The 20006-nt window shown below is 42.3% G+C and overlaps 1 protein-coding gene across 1 annotated transcript in view; it reads left to right on the top strand.

Moving 5' to 3' along the window:
• Nucleotides 1–4969: 4969 nt before the first annotated feature.
• PDGFC (platelet derived growth factor C) overlaps nt 4970–20006 on the top strand; it is a gene marked incomplete at both ends in the record, with an annotated part of 112921 nt that continues 97884 nt past the window's right edge. Inside the window, one exon of the mRNA XM_079534511.1 lies at nt 4970–5087. Within this exon, the coding sequence (XP_079390637.1) occupies nt 4970–5087 (118 nt within the window). The remainder of the gene's footprint in view (nt 5088–20006) is intronic.

Raw genomic sequence — 20006 nt, forward strand, 5'->3', positions numbered from 1 at the left:
ACGGAGAAGGAACAGCTAGCTCCCTGTGAGCCATATAGCTAACTCCAAAGCACAGAAACAAAGAGCCGCTTGTGTTTGTGGCAGAAAGGATAGATTAAGCAGGCTACATTCATATAATAAATACAAAAAATACTTAATATGAAAAGAACGATACAGGCCATAAAAATCCAGTGCAGAATAATTGCTTCTACAGGAGTGCTTTCTAAGGCAGGAGTTGTTTTCTGTGCAACTCTTTATGCATTTGTGCATATGTCTATTGTCCATTTTTCAGTGACCAAGACAGCAGAGTGTGGGGAACCGCTGCTTTTCTAAAAGACTGCAAGTGTTTCTACTGCAATTTCAGTTTTTGTGTTTATTCCTCGTCCATAGGAGGTTTTGTACAAACATAACCTTTACTAACTGTTTAGAAGTTCTTCACACAATTACAACTAATTCCATAATGTGAGCATAAGCATTCAAACCTCAACCCTGAAACCATTTTGTATGCAACTACATAGAAATCAAGAGAACCTTGATTCACAAAAGCAAACATTTGCCTTTTGTCTAGATGAGCAGATGTTTGTTAGTTTTAAATTACATGCTGAGCTTTCAAAATACTTGTTCTTTGGTATGATTGCCCAAAGAATATATGAATACATTCAGAATATGCAGGAATATAGAAATATCTATGCATGAATTCCTTTTTTAGCCAGTCATAATAGGAAACATAACAAGCAGTGAGGAGACAAGAGAACCAACTTCTCCCTTACAGTGGCTCCTAATCCTATAAATAGTTGAGTAAATGCTTAATTCTAACTGTTGTGAGACAGGAATTTATAATTGTGCTTGTGAATAGAAATAATTATGTTTGTGAAGCTACACGTTTTCCTTTGGTCATAAACCATGCGTAAAAATGTGTTCATGCCTTAGCCTTCCCATTTTCCTGCAGAATATGGCCCTATTCCTCCTCAGAAAACATCTCCTAGCTTACCTCAGTGGGAGAGTGGGGATGATTGGGAAGGACTTTCTGAAGACAGCATGGAGGAAAAGGAAATATTTACCTACAGGAGTAGCTAGGGATACTTAATGCCCAGTGAAAACAGTCAGGATTTTGTCACATCAGCTCAACTCATAAAGGACAGAGTATGTAAATCTAAGCATCTCGTCACCTGCAGACCACATCGGTGCACAACTTTTTTTGTTGCAGTGTGGTGAGGAGACAAGGAGTGGAGCACACATAAGACACGGCGCCTTTGTTCATTCTGCAATGATGTTATTTTGACACTGGTGTGGGGAATTATTTTCACAGAGGTAAGTGTAGTTTGTGAAAACTGTGATGAACATTTATTCTAATTCTTCAAGTTAAGAATAAAAGACAGAGACTTTTCATTTCAACAATTTTAGGGTTCAGGAATAGAAAGACTACATCACAATCAGTCTCTGGAGCCCTAACAGGCTGAATTTCCATTGTCTTTTCTGGTGGCTAGGTCTCAACGGCACTATTCCCGAACCTGGTGCAAAATAAATTCCTGAGGGACAATCCAGATAATTACGAGCATAAGAAAAATCACTTAGAAAAGTTACAAACGAGGATGCTGGAAAAACAGCCATTATAAAACAGTTTGAAAGATTTGCAAAACATTGAGACACTGATTTTTCTCTGTAGTCTCAAACTATTTAAAGACGGAAATTAATGAAGAGCTGTCGCATTTTTTAAATTTAAAAATACACAGTATACAATTTTATGGAACGTATTATAAAACATTTGAAAATTGAGGTAAGTCCCCAGTGCACAATGAAAAAGACTCCACAGTGTAAGCTAAGTGGTGTCAGATGAGGTGTAGCATCATAACCAACCATGATACAAATATCCAAGACTGAAGTGTAATTCTCAGTATGGAGAAAAGTCAAGGATTGAAAGATTTGTATAAAGCGTTTATTGTAGATGAAGAAAAGAAAGCAAGCACCAAAGGGAAGCATGACGACTCGTAATGAAATCCAGATGTTTTTACTGGGTGCTGGAGTCACTGTAACTCTTGGATGGGGTGGTACTGCGGCCCTCTGTGGAACTCAGTACTGGCAATGTGATGTCCTGTGAGCTGACATGGAACGACCCAAAGTATACAGCTGTTGGTTTGGGATAATTATCCAGCCATTCAGAGAGTCTGACAGTGCTTCTGCAGATTATTGCACAAGTAGATCCAATAAAAAGACAAAAGTGTGCATAAGGAATACTGCATATAATAAAATATTCTGTTGCAACTGCACATATTAAGATTAGGCCTTCACTTGGAATATTGTTTTCTGATTGTCCTACCCAACTACAATGTAATAAAACAAGATAGGACTCTGAAAAGCATGGAAATACAGAGGGAGTCAGATGGAAAATAGAGTAAAAAAAAAAAAAGCCTAGCTGAAAAAGGATAAGTCTTTAACACAGAAAATAAACGGAGAAGTGAAATTATTTCTATTTACTCACTTCCATAATTGAAACAAATAAATGCATTCAATGAAACTGGAAAGTCAAAAAAAAAATTACAATAAGCATAAGTAGCTGATGACAGACGATCAGTGTGAATTTCAGGAAAGACTGGACATTTATAAGGATCATCACACAGCGTTTCGGATGAGATTAACAACACGAGCATTTTGAAAAAGATGCAGGGTCTTAATGACCAAACATATACCCTGATCTTTAATTACAGGAGGTTTAAAACAAAAAGATGCTTCTTCAGTGTTATTTCATATTCACCCATTATAGGAGTTTTTGCATTTTCCTTTGAAATGCCAGAGCCAGGATGGCAGATGACATGCTAGTCTGACACGGCCTAAAGCTTCCAAAGCTATGAAAAATGTTGTGTTCATGTGTGCAGATTGAGACATTAGGGCCACATTTTTCAGAGGAAACTTGTTCTCAATCCCCTGAAATACAAGAAACAAACAAAACAAAACCATCAGGAAATGAAGGTTAAGTTACCAAGCAATACTTCATTCGCTTGATTACGAGAAGTACTGTTACAAGACCTGGAAAGCAGCACTTTATATTTTTCTTTCAAATTTAAAATAACAACAATGGAAGCAAAAAAAAAAAAAAAAAAAAAAAAAACTATTTATAATGACAGCAATAATAAAAATAACTGCACAGTCTGCTCCGTGCAGTGACTTTTTTCACCCTCTGTAAGGGAAGGGTTGCTATTTATGGAATGCTCCAAGTCTGCCTTTCAGGACGCAGCCCAGCTTGGCTGGACAGCTTTCAGTTGCTACTAGAAATATGTCACTTATTAGGAACAGAGGGGATGTTTATCACTATCTCAAGGGTTACTTTGGCTGAGGCAAAGAAATAGCTCAGTTATATAATGGAAAGAGCTGGGTCAAAGGATGAGGCATTTATATAGCATGTACTCAAGTCTCCAGGAGGGCAGACTGAGTCTCTCCCTCCTGTGCCTTTGACACAGTGTGGACCCACGGCTACACAGATCTCCCCAAGCTCCCTCAAAGCTACGGGGGCTGGAGTTACTATTAAAGAACACTGCTCAAACTTCTCAGCTGAGAGAAAAGGTGCATCTTTCCCACTGCTCCTGCTGCCCTGCCCGTGAGCCTCTTTGTTGTTACCCCACCCATCACGTAGCTGTAGCTCAAACCACATCCAAACAAACCAGAAAGGTCATCAGCTCAAGCAGAGAAGTTTGAGCACGGCATGTTTTAATGGTGCTTAATAAATCAGTGTGTGGGGGGGTGCACCTCACCACGTTCACTTCTGACTTCCAAAGCAAAAAGAAAGCTCCCCCACACCTAACACCACCCTGTCCTGCTTCAGCACAGGACAGAGCTGCCAAGCACCACACGGCGGCAACTCAGCCGATCGATGTGCATGCCGAGCACTTCGTTTCAAGGTCACTCCAACACCAACTTCAGTCAGAAGAAAAACAACCCGCATCCGGAGCGTTCCCTTGGCGCTTCATTTCGCAGCATCCAAGGAGAGCATCGATCTCCTATCACCAACCCAAACGCCTGCCGACCACCTCTCGAAGCACAGCCGGTAAGTCAGCACGGCGCCTCGCCCCAAGGACCGAGCTCAGGAGCCCGCTGGGTCCGAGGCCTCCCCGAGCCCCACCGCGGCACCTGTTGTGCCGGCAGCCGAGCGGGGCAGCGGCGGGGGCCGCCGCGGGGCGCCGCGATCCCGTTGCCGATCGGGGGCTCGTCCTCCCCCTGCGCCGTAACGGGCTGCCCGGGCTGCGGGCCGGGGGCGGGCGAAGGTGGGAAGCGAGGAGGACGCGGGCGAGTTTAAAGCGGGGGGAGACAGAAGGGAGGAGTTTAGGGAGAGGGCTCTTGGGAAAGGAGCTTTGGGAAAGAGTCGCGGAGGGGGCGAGCGGGCTGCGCGGCTCCGGCGAGAGGACGGGCGCCTGGCGGAGACTCCCGGGGCCGCGGCGCTCGCCTCTGCCGGCTGCTTGCCCTGCCGGCTGCTTGTCCTGCCGCCGCTTGCCCTGCGCCCCTCCCGGCGGCGGGGCGCTCCGAGAGCCGCGGAAGGCGTCGGTGCGGAGCGCTGCGCTGCGCGGCCGTCCCGCCCCGCCGCGGGCGGCCGGCTGGCTGACAGGTGCGCGCTGCTCCGCGGCACCGGCCGCCCGCACGCCCCCGGCGGCCCCGCGCCTGCAGCAGCAATCCCGGCCCCCGCCCGGCACGGCCCGGATTGTTTAGTCCTCGAGAAGCTGGTCTGAGTCCAGATCCTGCTTTGATCCTTTTTTTTTTTTTTTTTTTTTTTTTTTTTTTAAAGAAAAAAAAAAAAAGCCCCAAGAAAAACAAAAGCTGAAGAAGCAGACAAGGGCTCTAGGAAAAAGTTTTGGATGGGATTATGTGGAAACTACCCTGCAATTCTCCGCTGCCAGAGCAGGCTCAGTGCTGCCTGCTCCCCTGGCGGCGCTGAGAGACGCCCGGGCCTCGGTGCCGCTCCGCCAGCGCCTGCTCCGCCGCAGCCCCTCGCCCCGCCGGCCCAATGCTCCTCCTCGGGCTGCTCCTGCTGACATCCGCCCTGGCCGGACGGAGGCACGGGGCCGTCGCGGAGTCCGACCTCGGCAGCAAGTTCGCCTTCCCCGGCGCTAAGGAACAGAACGGTAACGGCGGGGCGGGCGCGGAGCCCCCCGCGCAGAGGGGCCGCCGGGGGGGGAGCCGGGGCCGTGCGTGGGTGAGGGGTGTGCGGGGCGGGCTGGAAGAAGGCTGATCCCGCGGAGGAAGAGGGAATTACTTTCAACTTTCATGTGTACCTGAAGTGTTTGGAGAACTCTCAGACGGGAGTCCCCCTGGGCCGGGGCTGCGCGGGGCTGGAGAAAGGCTCCTTTCATTCAGCGCGGGCGGCTCCGGGGTGTGTAATTTGCTTAGCCTCTGAACTCCATGTGATTTAAATTATTCAGATTTCTAAGCGCCTTTCCTCTTGATCTGCTGTTGCGAAGTCATTTTTTTAAAAGTGTTTTGCAAGCTGATGCATTATGTGCTGCATGAAACCACGCGTGGTGCACGGTATCTGAAGTTTGGGCCGTTAGCATGTGCTTACAGAAACCGTGGTGCTTCACGTAAGGAGGGAAAAAGGGGGAAAAAAAGTCCTTTGCGCGTCAGCTAGAACGAGCTCTATGCCTGAGCACAGAGCGGCACAAAAGGAGAAGCTGGGAGCTCTCAAACTCCTGCGTGCTGTAATGAAATAGGGCAAAAATGCAGCTTGAAGACTAACGTGATTTAGTCGGCTTTGAACTTGGGACTCCCCTGATAAAAGAATTCTACGTCATCTCTCTAATAGAAAGAAAAGATGGGGAGCTCAGCAAGCGTTCTGTGTGCTGGCAGGATCCATAAAGTGCTGGCGAGCACAGCATGAGAGATGCACACTGCTGTGGCCCGCTAATGTGATGATGTATGGCACCTGCGGGCTGCCAGCACTGCTGATCAAAGCGCGGCGCGGGGATCAATCTCTAATCAGAGCAGTTGTGGAGGGCTGGAGGAAAGTGATCAAAAGACCCCGGGACCCACTGCTCTGACAGGAAGCCAATCAGACTCTGTGCACAGTACAGGAAATTATCTGCTCTGTGTGAGAGGAGAAATTGCTCCCTCTGCTCCTTCCTGGCTTACCTGACATCTGGAGAATTTAGGGCACCACTTTGTGAGGAAAAGGAGCTTGGCACTAATAGACAAAAATCTGGTACTTTTGTGCCATAGCCTGCGCAATCTGTATGATTGCAGCAGGATGCCCAGATGCCATTGTTCTGCTTCAACTTTGTTAGCTCAAAACCTGCTGTGGGGTCGGTTTTCCATAGTAGTGCTTGTTAATGCAGGGCACCGTACAATGGCAGGGATCCAGCAGAGAGGTGTGAGAGGTGGATCGTGCAAACAGAACTTGTGTAAGTGGACCTAAGAATATGTGACAGCATAAGATGAATTCTCTTCACATGCAGCCGAAGTGCAGCTGCCTTGGGTCAGGCTTCAACTGGTTTGCAGTGCGATTTGGCATGCTGTGAGGTACAGTCAGTGCCTCTTATAGTAAGTGCGAATCCAGGAGATTTCAGTGCTGTGGAACTGTATTCTCTGGTAGTTTATACTTAAAACAATCCAGGTCCTTGATGTTGTTTACTTGAAATCTGTTCTCTAGTTGTTCAGTTGCAAAACTTTTCTCAAAAATGACTACAAGCTTAAGTGCAACTAAGTACCAACTCCTGATTTTTTTCTTCCCTGATTTTAATTATTTGGGGGATCAGCAACACTGGTCAAACCAGTTCTTACTTGGTTTAATTAGAGCGGTTTTTACACTCTGCTGCAACTTAAAGATTGTATAGCTTTTAGCTAGAGGCAGGTTAAAAGCTGCCTGGAGTTGGAGAATGAGATATTGCTGTTCGTGTGCCAAATAATCGTTGGTCAGCAGAGAGAGAGCTTTTTCACTCACGCAATCTACGAATAAAAACTCTGTCTACTTGTGAAACTGCTGCGTGGCCAAGTAGTTCTGATGCAGCGTGGATTACAGTGTTACTCCGCTCTGTGTGTGGATGATGCAGCTGGTGGGTCAAGGTGATACTGCATATGTCTATGACCAATTGTTAAATCAGTGGGACTGCTTGTGTTGCAGAAGGTAAGCAGTTGCTTACGGACTTTCCTTTTAATAAGTGGAGGGTTTTTTTTAATTGCTAAATGAGCGTTAATGTCAGAATTGCAGTTGGACTCAATTGGGTTTATTTGTGAAATGGGAGAGTATTTAAGAACCCCTGTTTCTATAGGGGGACATTTTAGGTGGTAATTTCCTAGGGAAAGTACTTCTTTGTATTTGTGAATTAGGTATTCTTAGAACACAACCTTTGGCTACTAGCTCCTAGGAGCTCAGTGTGATGGGCCTTGCAAGGCTGGTATAGCTCCATTTGAAATGACTTACAGCTATGTCATTTTTTGCTGGACCTCTGTGATGGTCAGGTTTTCCTTAAGAAAAGATTTATTTGTGAACTCTGTTTAACATTAAAGGAGTTTGTGATTTTCTTGGGGGGGTGGGGGGGGAATCGTATCTTCAGTGTTTTCATCTCAACTGAGTAAATACTCATCTGAAGGATCAAAGATGTTTATACAACTATTTTCTGGAGATGGAACTAGTAGCAAGTGGTGAATGTAGTGATGGGTCCCATTTATTTACACGGATTTAATTTTGACAATACTTTGTTATGCTGGAAAACAGATTATGCTTGAATGGATCTTCAGATATAGATGGCTTTGTCAGTTTTCTTATGACTGATGTATTTCTTACCATTTTTCCATACTGTAACAAGGAGTCAAAAGAAAGGCACCTCAGTTTCCTTTGGGGGAGCAAAACTCAATCTCTTGCATACTGAATTTGGTTGCTTGGATGGCTTACTTGTTTCTTCTTTCTGTTAATGTTCTGTGTACTTCTCATTATACTTTTCTATACTATTTTTCTATAATAATACCTTCAGCTTGTTTCTGTAGTTTCAACAGTGTCTGAGGGAGCTTTTGGTGGAGCATTTAATGAGAATGACTTAACTCTAGTGGCCTGAGTGCATTTGCTTAGTGGCATTGTTAGTTTAGGTTGGATTTAATTGCAGCGTGAGCTGGTAGGAGAAACTAAATTATTCTTCCTTGACTATTTTAGGGAAGATATGATAAGTGTTTATGCTTATTTATGGTGATCTTTTCCATTTTGTGCTGAAAAGAATCTGTTTCCGTTGCCTTTGCAACCTCCCTTTGGGTATTTGGTACATGTGGATGAGATCCCCCTGAGCCCCTTCTTCTCCAGGCTGAGCAGCCCCAGCTCTCTCAGCCTCTCACAGGACAAGTGCTCTGAACCCTCTATCATCTTGGTGGCTTTCCAAGATCTTTCTTGTCCAATTCTGGCACCCCCACTACACAGAGATCTGGCCTCACCAGTGCTGAAGGGAGGAGAAGGAAGGATCAACGAACAGTGATGAATAAAGTTGCTGAAGCAAATTCTAGAAAACCATAGTCTTCATTAGACTTCTGTCATTCCTGCAGCATAGGTAATTTGCCAATGTTTTGATAGCTCTTCATTTTCTTTAAGTAATTTCTTTTTTATGCTTTTGAGTAGAAACCCTTAATATTAAAGATCTGATCATAGATCACTCTGTAATGTATTTCTTAAATCTTTTGGAAAGGGAAGGATTATGTCATTTAAGCAAAAAAAAAGAAAAGTGACAAGCTGGAATTGAAGACTTGTTTATCTCAGACCAGTCTCAGGAAGACTTGGTGGGAGCAGGTGGAATTCAGCAGTGTCAGAAGGACAGAAATGGCTTCTGTCTTCTCCTTAGGTAGTGCCTGGCCTTACACGTCCCATCATAATCATCTAGAGGATTTCCCTGTTTGTGCATCTTCAAAGGAGCTTGGAGCTAATCCATGGATAAGGACAGAATCATGATATGAAACTACTGGTGAAGATCATTTAACTTGGGCTTGCTTCAACACTTGAAGTATGTTGATGCTGTTGATTGGATGCAGGTCATCCAATTCTTGGAGGTGACAATGTCAGTGCTTTTATTAAGTGCATTAATGTGACTGCAAGATTATCTCTGACAAAAGAACCTACTTCAAAGCAGCAATGCTGCTTCTGCTGAGTTCAGCTGAATTAACAACTGCTGGTACAGTCTAACTACTGCTGGGTGGCAGAAATCTCATTTGTTTTGAGAAGAAAAGGAAGAACAAAATATGAACGTGTCATCTAAAAGGAAACATGATAGTGATGCAATTTGTGCTAAGATTAATATATTTCTGTTTAATCCAACACTTGTTTTGAAACACTTTAAAGCTCTTTTCCTGGAAAGTGAAGAAGTACACCACATCCTCTTTTGACTTGTGATTATGACAAATTAGAGAAGTTCTTCAACACTGCAATAAAATGCAATGCAAGAAGGCTTTTTTGTTTTGTTTTGTTTTTCAGAAAAAGTGGTAAGGCATTGGAACAGGCAGCCCAGGGAAGTAGTGAAGTTACCATCTCGGAGGTTTTCAAGGGATGTGGCAGCTAGGTGCTAGTTTTAGTGGTGATGGTTTGGCAGTTGGACTAGATAAACCTAGTGATCTTTTCCAACCTTAAAGATTTGAAAGTCTTTTGGTATGTTGGGTGCCACTTGTTCTCTAGTCATGGAATCATAGAATCTTTTGAGGTGTAAGGGACTTTAAAGGCCATCTAGTCCAACCCCCTTGCAATAAACAGGGGCACCCACAGCTAGATGGAGTTGCTCAGAGCCCCATTTGGCCTGATGTTGGATGTCTCCAGGGATGGAGCAGTCACCACCTCTCTGGGCAACCTGTTCCACTGCTTCACTACTCTTAAAAACTCTTTTCCTTGTATCCAATCTACATCTCCTCTCTTTTAGCTTGAAACCATTTCCCCTTGCCCTATCACAGCAATGAATCCTGATAAAGAATGTCCCCTTCCTTCATATAGCCCTCCTTCAGATACTGAAAGGCCACACTCAGGTCTCCACAGATCCTTCTCTTTTCCAGGCTGAATGTTTTCATATGCAAGTATTTGGAGCTGGGATAAGAGAATATGAATTATCCTCTTATGTCTATTACAAGCAGGAAAAGCTTTGCTCATGAAATAGGAAAATGTTCAAGTGTTACCATATAGATGCCTCCTTTTACACTGATGAGAATGAGAGAGTTGGAAGGGAGTAGCAACCGGTAACAACTTACCTTGGTTTTGTTTTTTTCTAGTGGCAACACACTTTTAGAGAATTAATTTGGTTTGGCACTTATCAGCAAAGCCCTAGATCTGTGTCAAAGAGAAGTCCTGGTGTAAAATAGCAGGGAATGTTTTATTTGAAGAGTAAAAAAAAAAAAAATATTAATAAATAGTACTTGGAGACACTCCTGCCATGCCGTCCATGTCAGTCTGGTCTTTTTAATCTCTCTGTTGCTTTTTAAGTATCATTTGTTTGAAACACCATTAAGTGAGGGGAAATGAGTTTGCTGGAAGAGCTTCTACTTTGTGAAATAAAGAGTAATATTGCTGATTTGAGTCTTTGGCTATGGTCTTTTCCAGAAAATGCAGTTGTCCAGTCTTTTTGTTAAACTCTATTTGTGGAGCTGCGTTGGATGAACCAGGGCATGATAGCAGGTAGAACAACTGATAAGTTTGGGTTATTTACTTATGGTTGGACTACTGCTATTATTGTTTGATCTCCTTGCCTTGGTGTACCTCACTGTGTAACCATCTGAGTGCCTTCACATTCATTGAAAGCAACGGGGAGCTCAAGTCCAAGTGGTTTCGTGTTCTTCCTCTGACAGACAGGAAATCAGAGCTCTTTTTATACAATAGTTGAACATTTTAAGAAGACATATGGCACAGGAAATTCTTCTGCTGTGTGTGAAGGTATTTCCAAACAGAAAGTGTTGTTCTGACTCTTCTACCGGTAGTGGTGAATTATATGAGGCCACTTCCATCTGCAGAGAGTCTGTTTCACTTGCTTGTGGTTCTGGGGCTTATTCAAATGCTCTCAAACAAAATAAAAGGGATGGATGCAATAACCTCTTTATGGAAAAGCCATTAAAAATCTACAGGGCCATGTAAACAAATTGGGTCATTTACAAGATGTTTAAGTGATGGATATTCAGTCCAAATTCGAAGGTGTGGATTAAGTTTTACAGTCGTCTTGACTGAATTTTGCCCTCAACAAGACTTTCTTTTTCTGCCAAAATGTCTTTGACACTATAGATGGCACATTCTCAGGAACAGTGTTTTCAAACATTTCAGTGCATTCAGAGTGGAGCGGAGAAATAGAAGAACAATTCAATAGCATAATTCGATCTTTTTTCTAGGTAAATGAAGGCCCTTTCTCGATACGCGTGGTTACACTGTAAAGCTGTAGTGGAACTTTGTAGTGTTCCAGGGGGAGATAAATTAAAACAGTTTCTCTTCTGGATTTAAACATGCCTGAACTAATTACAAAGCAACCGTTTTGGCTGTGTGTTCTATTCGTATTAATAGCTTTGTATGGAACAGCAGCAACTCTGATCCAAGTTAAAACTCTGTTACGGAAACTTATGTTGGACCAAATTTAAGCATTGAGAGTCATACCTGTGGCACATCAACTGAAAACCCTTATGACTCATCTCATTATTCTTTCAGAAAGTGGAATGCAAAAGAGGATAAATAGCTTTTTTTTTTTTTTTTTTTTTTTTTTTGGTGTAATAAAGTGCTATCTACAATTACTTATATACGTCAGTGTAAATGTGAGCTTACATAGGGAGAACTTTGTGAGTTTGGTGAGGAGGTGTTGGTGTCAGCTACTGCAGCTGCCTTCTTTGTCATGAGATGTGGCTGCTCAGCTCCACTGTTGCCAATGTAACTTCAGCTACTTGCAATTCTTCATGGACTAAAAGGAGAAAATAATTTCAGAATGAAAACAACCTTGCTAAAGTTTGGCATTAGTTGCAATTGACTGTACGTATATGAAGCTACCTGTGTATGTATACAGTCCAAAATAATCTGACTGTAAAATTAACTTCCTTGGACATTTTGTATTTATATAGTCCTTTACAAGGTGAATCAGATGAATGTTTCATGGTGCAGTGTAGATTGTAAAACACTCGTGTTCACAGTGTTCATATTATTGGCACTTTGTACTTCAAAAACGTTACAATAGACTACCTCTCAAAAATATATCTCAAGGCTTCAAGTGTCTTACTGTATAGGGTGTCTGATGTTATGCAAGGAGATTCATACCTGTAAATATGTCTCTTGCTTATTATTATGGTAGACCTGAAAGTGAAGTAAAGCCTTGTAACTGAGAGCTAACAAGCAATGACTTCAAAATAAACCTGATTTCTAGACAAGGAGATTACTTGTCTAGAGTAGAGTGATTCTACTAGTAGTACTCTACTACTAGATTCTAGTAGTAGAGTAATTCTACTTACAAAGAGAAACTGCTATATCTGACCTTACCTAAAGACTAATACTTAAAATTATGCAGGGTTCTTGTTGGATGTGGTCTTTTCTTTGTTTTGCAGGAAGATTGCAAGAAAATAATAATAAAAAATCATGATTTTTTTCACTAGCATTTACTACCTAGTCTTTAACAACTTACAGGAATAGCTGTACTCTTATTTCTAGTGTAAGTCTCATCCACAAAAATAGCCTTTCAGTCTCTGTGGTAAGTGGACGTATTCCTTCTGTCTCCTTCAGATATTTCCCTTAGGAGGGGAAAAAGGAAGGTAGTTTTCAGCATCACACGTTGCCATTCTAACTTGTTTGTTTCCATCCCATGTTTGATGATTATGGGAAAGTCCACTGACTCCCTCACTGGGTATCTTCCTGATTCATCTCTTTGCTAGATACTTTCATCATTCCAACCTCTCTAGAGTTGCACATTTATTTTAAAATCCATCTACTAGAAGGAATGTCTCCTACTCATCCCTCCAGCCCATCATTTGTGAAGTTTCTCTCCAAATATTAAAATCAGTCAGATCTGTCACCAGATAATACAATCTGTTCTGTGTTTAGAAGGATTGATAGCTAGTAGCCTTTGGCTGCTTTGTAAGAATACACAAATGTGTGTTTTATAAGAATACACATGTGCTCTTGAAATATGAAATAACTCTCAGTGAAGTGATTTTCAGCTCTTCTGATTCTGTGTTGTTCTCACCTGCCGGTCCTTTCAAATGTAATGAAGGTGTGTATTTTTATGTACATCAGCATTGCATACAATTTATGCCTGACCCCTGGGAGCATGGCACATCTATATTCAGCTTAGGATCTGCAACTCTAATTTCTCTAAAAACTTCTACTAATCAGTCTCTGTTTTTCCTGTGATATGTGCTGATATAGGAATTCACAAAGTATTTGCTTGAAGTGCTGATTCAGCCTTGTAGTTACTTCTTGTGGAGACTGAATTTGTGATGAGTGATATTGTTAGTGCTAAGGATCTGAATATTTTGGAGAACAGTACATCTTTTCACTTATGCTCATAAGTTCCTTAATGGATTAAAATCATAGACTCTTTTGAGTTAGAAAGGCCATTTAAGTCCAACTGCTCTGCAATGAACAGGGGCGCCTACAGCTCAGGTGCTCAGAGCCTTGTCCAGTCAGACCTTGAATGTCTCCAGAGATGGGGCATCTACTCTCTGGACTTGTTCCAGTGCTTTACCACCCTTATTGTAAAAAAACTTCTCCCTTATATCCAATCAAAGTCTCTCCTCTTTTAGTTTGAAGCCATTTCCCCTTGTCCTATCACAACAACGAACCCTGCTAAAGAGTCTCTCCACTTTCTTCTTATAGCTCCCCTTCAGATACTGAAAGGCCACTCTCAGGTCTGCATATAGCCTTCTCTGCTCCAAATTGAATAGCCCCAGCTGTCTCAGTCGGCTGTTGCAGGGAAGGTGCTTCTTCCCTTGGATATTTTTGTGGCCCTCCTCTGGACACACTCCAACAGATTCATGCTTCTTGCGCCATTACAGAACTGCAGGGGTTGGAAGGGACCTCAAGAGATCATTGAGTCCAACCCCACTGCTAAAGCAGGTTCCCTACAATAGGTCACACAGGTAGCTGTCCAGATAGTCTTGAATATCTCCATCAAAGACGACTCCACAGCCTCTCTGGGCAACCTGTTCCAGTGCTTTGTCACCCACCCCCATAAAGAAGTTCTTTTGCGTGTTAGTATGGTACTTTCTATGTTCAAGTTTTAGGCTGTTATTCTTTATCCCATTGCTATGCATCACCTATTAGAGCCTGGTCTCATCTATTTGCCTCCCGCCTTCTTTTAGATATTTATAAACATTTGTCAGATTCCATCTCAGTCTTCTCTTCCCTGGCTGAACAGACCCAGATTACTCAGCCTTTCCTCACATGGAAAATGCACCAGGCCTTTAATCATCTTTGTGGCCTTTTCCTAGGAGATCCTTGTCATTTTCGAATGGAGCAGCCCAGAATTGGATGCAGTAGTCTAAGTGTGGCCTCACCAGGGCAGAGTAGAGGGGGAGAATCACTTCCCTCAACCAGCTGGCCATGCTGTTTTTAATGCACCCCAGGGTATCATTGGCCTTTTTGGCCACAAGGGCACATTTCTGGCTCGTGGCCAACCTCTTGTCCATTAGGTCCTTCTCTGCAGAGCTCCTCTCCAGCAGGTCTCCTCTCCTAACCTGTATAGATGCATGCAGTTATTCCTCCCCACGTGCAAGACTCTACGCTTACTCTTGTTAAACCTCATCAGGTTCCTCCCTGCCCAGCTCTTCAATCTGCCCAGGTCTTGTTGAATGGCAGCACAGCCTTCAGGTCTGTCAGCCAAACCTCTCAGCTTTTTATCATCAGTCCCAGTCAGTGATGGCATCGTAGAAGGCTAGACATCTGTGATGATGACATCATAGGAGGTTGGTAGTGCATGAACTCCTCCTGGTGAACCCATGCTGGCTACTCATTATAACCTTCTTCTCTTCCAATTTCTTGGAGATGGCATCTAGAACAAGCTATTCCATCACCTTTCCAGGGACAGAAGTGAGGCTGACTGTCCTATAGTTTCCCAGATCCTCCTTCTTGCCTTTTTTGAAGACTAGAACAACACTGGATATCCTCCAATCTTCAGTCACCTTTCCAACTTACCAAGACCTTTCAAAGATGATAGAGAACAATTCAGCAGTCGCCTCTGCCAGTTCTCTCAGCACACGTGGGTGCATCCCGTCAGGGCCCATGGATTTGTGTGCATTGATTTTTCCTAGATGACAAGATCCACCTTGACCAAAGGAAAAGTCTTAATTTACCCAGACTCCTTCTTCTAATTCCAGGGTCTGGGATTACTGAAGGCTAGTCTAAGCATTAAAAACTCATGCAAAGAAGGCATTCAGATTCTCCACCTTTTCAACATCCCTTATTACCAAGACACCCAACTCATTTAGTCAGAGACCCACATCTGGACAAAGAGTCCAGGTGAGATCTCACCAGTGTAGAGTAGAGGGACAGGATCACCTCCTTTGGTCTGCTGACCATGTGATGACTGTTACGAGTTGTTGGAATGGCCACTTTTATTTAATTTTGTTGATTTATTTATTTTTTAACTGGAGATTGCTACTTTATAACTGATTTTCAGTATCTGCAAGAAGCAGTGTGGGGGTGGGAAAGTGGCTGTTCTGAAATGAATTTAACCAGGGCTGGAAAAGGGGTTTTAAGTTCATTTTCTTCTTGAGAGAAAGCACTGTGGTTACTTGCAATCTCACCTAGTACATCGAGCGTGGCACACTTTGGGACTCTGGAGTATAAAAGTAAAGAAAGCTCTCTTATTTCATTATTTGTCTGCTTTGCAAACTTGCTGCTTGCAGCTGGAAAGATGGTTTTGTGTTGTTGTGTTTATATTTCTACTTCACATTTTTAAACCTTGTGCTTGCTTTATTGGTAAGAATCATAGAACTGCTTTGTCCCACTAATCAAGCTTGAAGTGCTGTGTAATGATACCAAGTGAAAGAGCTGTGATGTGTTTCTGCAGTGTAACTGCTTTTTACATAACTGCATTGCCAAAATTCGACCTGGCTTGAGTTCTTTTGCCTTAAAGAAACTGATGCTGTGGCTGTGGCATGTCTAATGCCAACCAATAGTTTTACAGGATCTATAGCTTCTCCTTGAGTCTAAAATGCTACCACTGAAAGTACTGGGTCAGGGCTGGAATAATGGCCATGCATAAAGCTGATTTCTCTTGCTTGGTATTTTAAGCAAACACAGAAAATCCCTTATCTTGTTACTGATTCTGATTCATTAGAAAGTGTTGTAAATGTTTCGCCGTAGGTGTTCAGTTTTCTTATGGAAAATGGCAACAGCAAAGCATTCATTCCTAGCAGCAGTTGCTTAATGGATGGTCTTTAATTACTTGAATTTATAGTTATGTGCACTTGTATGTGGTTTGTTCTGACATTTTTATGTATGTGGGTGCTTAATGTTTGTTTGTTTTTGTTCTTTTAATTGAGGTAATATTCTCAGGTTAAATTGACTTGTTCAGCTTTTTTTCACTTTCGGGAAGTGTTTATTAATCTTTACGTTCAGCATTTGAATTTCAGAAAATAACATATTCCTTGCAGTTTTAAAAGCAGCCATCTCTTGTTTTTGGTTGACTTAGACAAGCAGTGAAAATACTGGATCTGAAACTATTTAGACTGTATTAAAAGTGGTTTAACATTATATTAAACAGATCCTCAAAACAATAAATGAAGTTGTTTATGGGCTAAATAGTAGGCTTGTATGTATGTGTAGGTGAAGATCAAGTAATGCTAAGTAACGACAAATAGTGTTTCTATTTCACTCTCATTTTCCAGTATTATGGAAGAAAGGATTCTTTCCTGGTCTTCTACATGTCAGCTGTTCTTACATCTATTTAATTCCAGGCAGCAGAGGCTGTTGAATCTGTGGATCCATACGCAGCCTGTAGTTTGGATGTGGCCAGTATGACCTGCAGAGACACAAAGATATACCATCTCATCTGTGTGCTGCGCCTGGTTCATGCCATTTTGTTCTGGAATTTGCATCTGCACCCAGATGTTGGTACTGAACGTGGAATAGAGTAGCTATTTATCTCTGAACCCTGTACTCCTGCCTCTCTATAGGGTCTCAGAAGACAGTTGTTCTTTTAATGAATGGTCTTATAAGTCAGAGCACCTTTCTTTGTATGTGTGTATCTACAGACTTATGTTGGCAATACAATGTCATACACAACAGTACATTGGTGTTAGATGTTAGTCACAGTTTAGTCACACCGATTTTTCAGTTACATTATCTCCTTTCCATCTTTGCTTTCAGAATATTCATTGCTTTGAAGTCCACTTTACAAAGATTTGGTAAAGTAATTAATGATTGCATTTAATTTTCTTCCATCCCCACTTTAGTCAAATCATTAATATGAAGGCAGCATTAACAGTGCTGTTTAATGTAGTGCACTCTATCCTATGCAGTAGTAGTTTATTGGACTTTCTCCTCACTTAACTACAAAGACTAACAGTGTATTGACTACCTCTACTCCCCTATACTTGTCTAATGACAGCACTTTGGGTAGGTGTCAAAGATACAAAGATATAATGAGGAGCTTTTCATTGACGCACCCAAGAAGTTTCCTCAGTGTATAAGGAGTTGCCCTGAACTTGGGAAGAAATTGCTTCTCATTACTAGGAGATGCACATCTGCAAGATAAATCCACTGTCATTAATCAAAGCCTGGAAAAAGGAAACATCTAGCAAGGTGACTTCTTTTTCAGACTTCTGATTACATTCATAAAACATGAAATTAAATAAGCTCAGCAATTGTATGCATGTTTGCCACGGTGGTTGTTCCTGTCTAGCTATAAAATTCAGTTACAGGATATGAATTGCTTTCTTATCTGAAGAGAACGGTCTCTTCTGTAGTTTGCAGGATAGCTGAGCATTGCTGGATGCATTATAGCACAGAGAAGCAGTATATGCTGAAAATTGAGACAGACAGATGTGGAAATCAGTGTTGAAAGCTATCTGTTGGATAAAAAAAAAATTTACAGTGCATTAGAATCTGTCTTTCTATCTATCTATCCCTTTTGTTAGAAGTAGAAGGCTGAATGTTGATTCCCAAATGTGGTTGAACATTTTTTCCTAACGTTGTGCATGAATAACTTTTACTTTACAAGTCTATTAGACCTATCACCTGATTAGTACATTAGTAAGGGTACTGAAAAGGAGAATTGGGAAATTTTTCACCATAAGGAGATGAAGCTGAAAACAGTAAAGACTACAATCTAGTTTTCATGTAGAGTGAAAAATACTGGCTTAGCTTATTTTTCTATGGCATGGGAAGCTGAGAACTCTTTTTGAGACACTGTTCCTTGTGGGACTGTAGCTCTTTGAACAGATAGGTCTTGCTGAACTTTTGGTACACAAGCTTCCAATGGTCTCCTGAGGCTGCTCTATGTTGGCAAGACATAAAAGCCCAGGTGGGCAAGAAGACCAATGGCATCCTGGCTTGCATCAGGAATGGTGTTGCCAGCAGGAGCAGGGCAGTGATTGTCTCCCTGTACTCAGCTCTGGTGAGGCTGCACCTCGAGTGAGTTTTGGGCCCCTCACTGCAAGACATTGAGGCCCCGGAGCAGGTTCAAAGGGCAACAAAGCTGGTGAGGGGTCTGGAGCACAGGGCTGATGAGGAGCGGCTGAAGGAGCTGGGAATGTTCAGTCTGGAGGAGGCTCAGGGGAGACCTCATTGCTCTCTATAACTACCTGAAGGGAGGTTGTAGTGAGCTGGGGGTCGGCCTCTTCTCTTGTGTAACAGTGATAGAACTAGAGGGAATGGCTTCAAGCCACCTTAGGGGAGATTCAGACTGGACATCAGGAAATACTACTTCTCTGAAAGAGTGTCAGGCACTGGAATGGGCTGCCCAGGGAGGTGGTGGAGTCACCGACCCAGGAGGTGTTCAAGGAATGTTTGGATTTCATGTTGAGGGACATGGTTTAGCGAGAGCTATTGGTGATGGGTGGATGGTTGGACTGGGTGATCTTGTAGGTCTTTTCCAACCTTGGTGTTTCTGTGATTCTGTGACATGGGCATTGTAGTTATTAGTCCATAATGATCAACTTGAGTGGAGATTTCTTAGAGGAAGAAATGAATCCTGTGCCGTTTTCTTTCACTTGATGTTAATCAGAGAGTTCTTATCCAGGAAGTAGAGAGAAACCAATACTTTTGTCTCTTACTGTTTATGCTGAGACTTGCTGTCATGTAATGTGTTTATAAGTCTGGTGAAGCACAGAAAAAGAGGCAGACTCTTAAGCTGGTTAGATTCTCAACGTGAGCAATTTTCATTTTTTCCTCCATTGTCTCTTTGTGCACCAAAATCAAAATGTTGGACGTGGCCTTTTGAATTGCTTGTCTTTTAAGAGCAGTTTAAAGAGACAGCTTCATCCCAATGGTTTTCATTGTTTAGAGCAAATGATAAGCTTTAAAAATCAGGATCCAAGTACTGGGGGGGGGGGGGAATAAAAATTTAAAAAGTATGTCAACAGAAAAATATTTCTCTATCTGAAAATTGTGGGTCATCTTTATTGGCACATGCTTACATTGCCACTTGGGGCAGTAAGAGACAACAAACAATGATACCTTGGTGAAAAAGTAGATTTAGTGTAACCATGTTTTGTCTTCTTGTTATTCCTGGCACTTAAGAAAAAAGAGTAATTTAGTATTTCCTGAAACAGTTCTAAGAAGAAACAAGGTTCTCACCAAGACTTCTTTCCTTCCTTTAACTGTTAATGACTTGCAAGGGATGAGGAGCTCTGCTTAGAGAACTGTTGTTGCAAATGTACATATTTTGTAAAAAAAAAAAAAAAAAAAAAAACCAACAAAATAAAACACTGAACAATTATGAAATATCAGAAACACAATGTTATGCCCCCTTTCAAGAGCATTGGTTACAGTGGAGTGTCTATATTCATAAATAATGGGGAGGCAGTTTTTGTGGATTGTAATGGCAATTTGTAGGGCTGCAGGGAAGCTCTATGAGAGGGTAAACTATTTACTTGAAAAATTTTGGTCCAAACACTACTTGTTTTTGGTTTTT

This window comes from Tetrao urogallus (assembly GCF_951394365.1).
Source record: "Tetrao urogallus genome assembly, chromosome: 4".
Lineage (NCBI taxonomy): Eukaryota > Metazoa > Chordata > Aves > Galliformes > Phasianidae > Tetrao > Tetrao urogallus.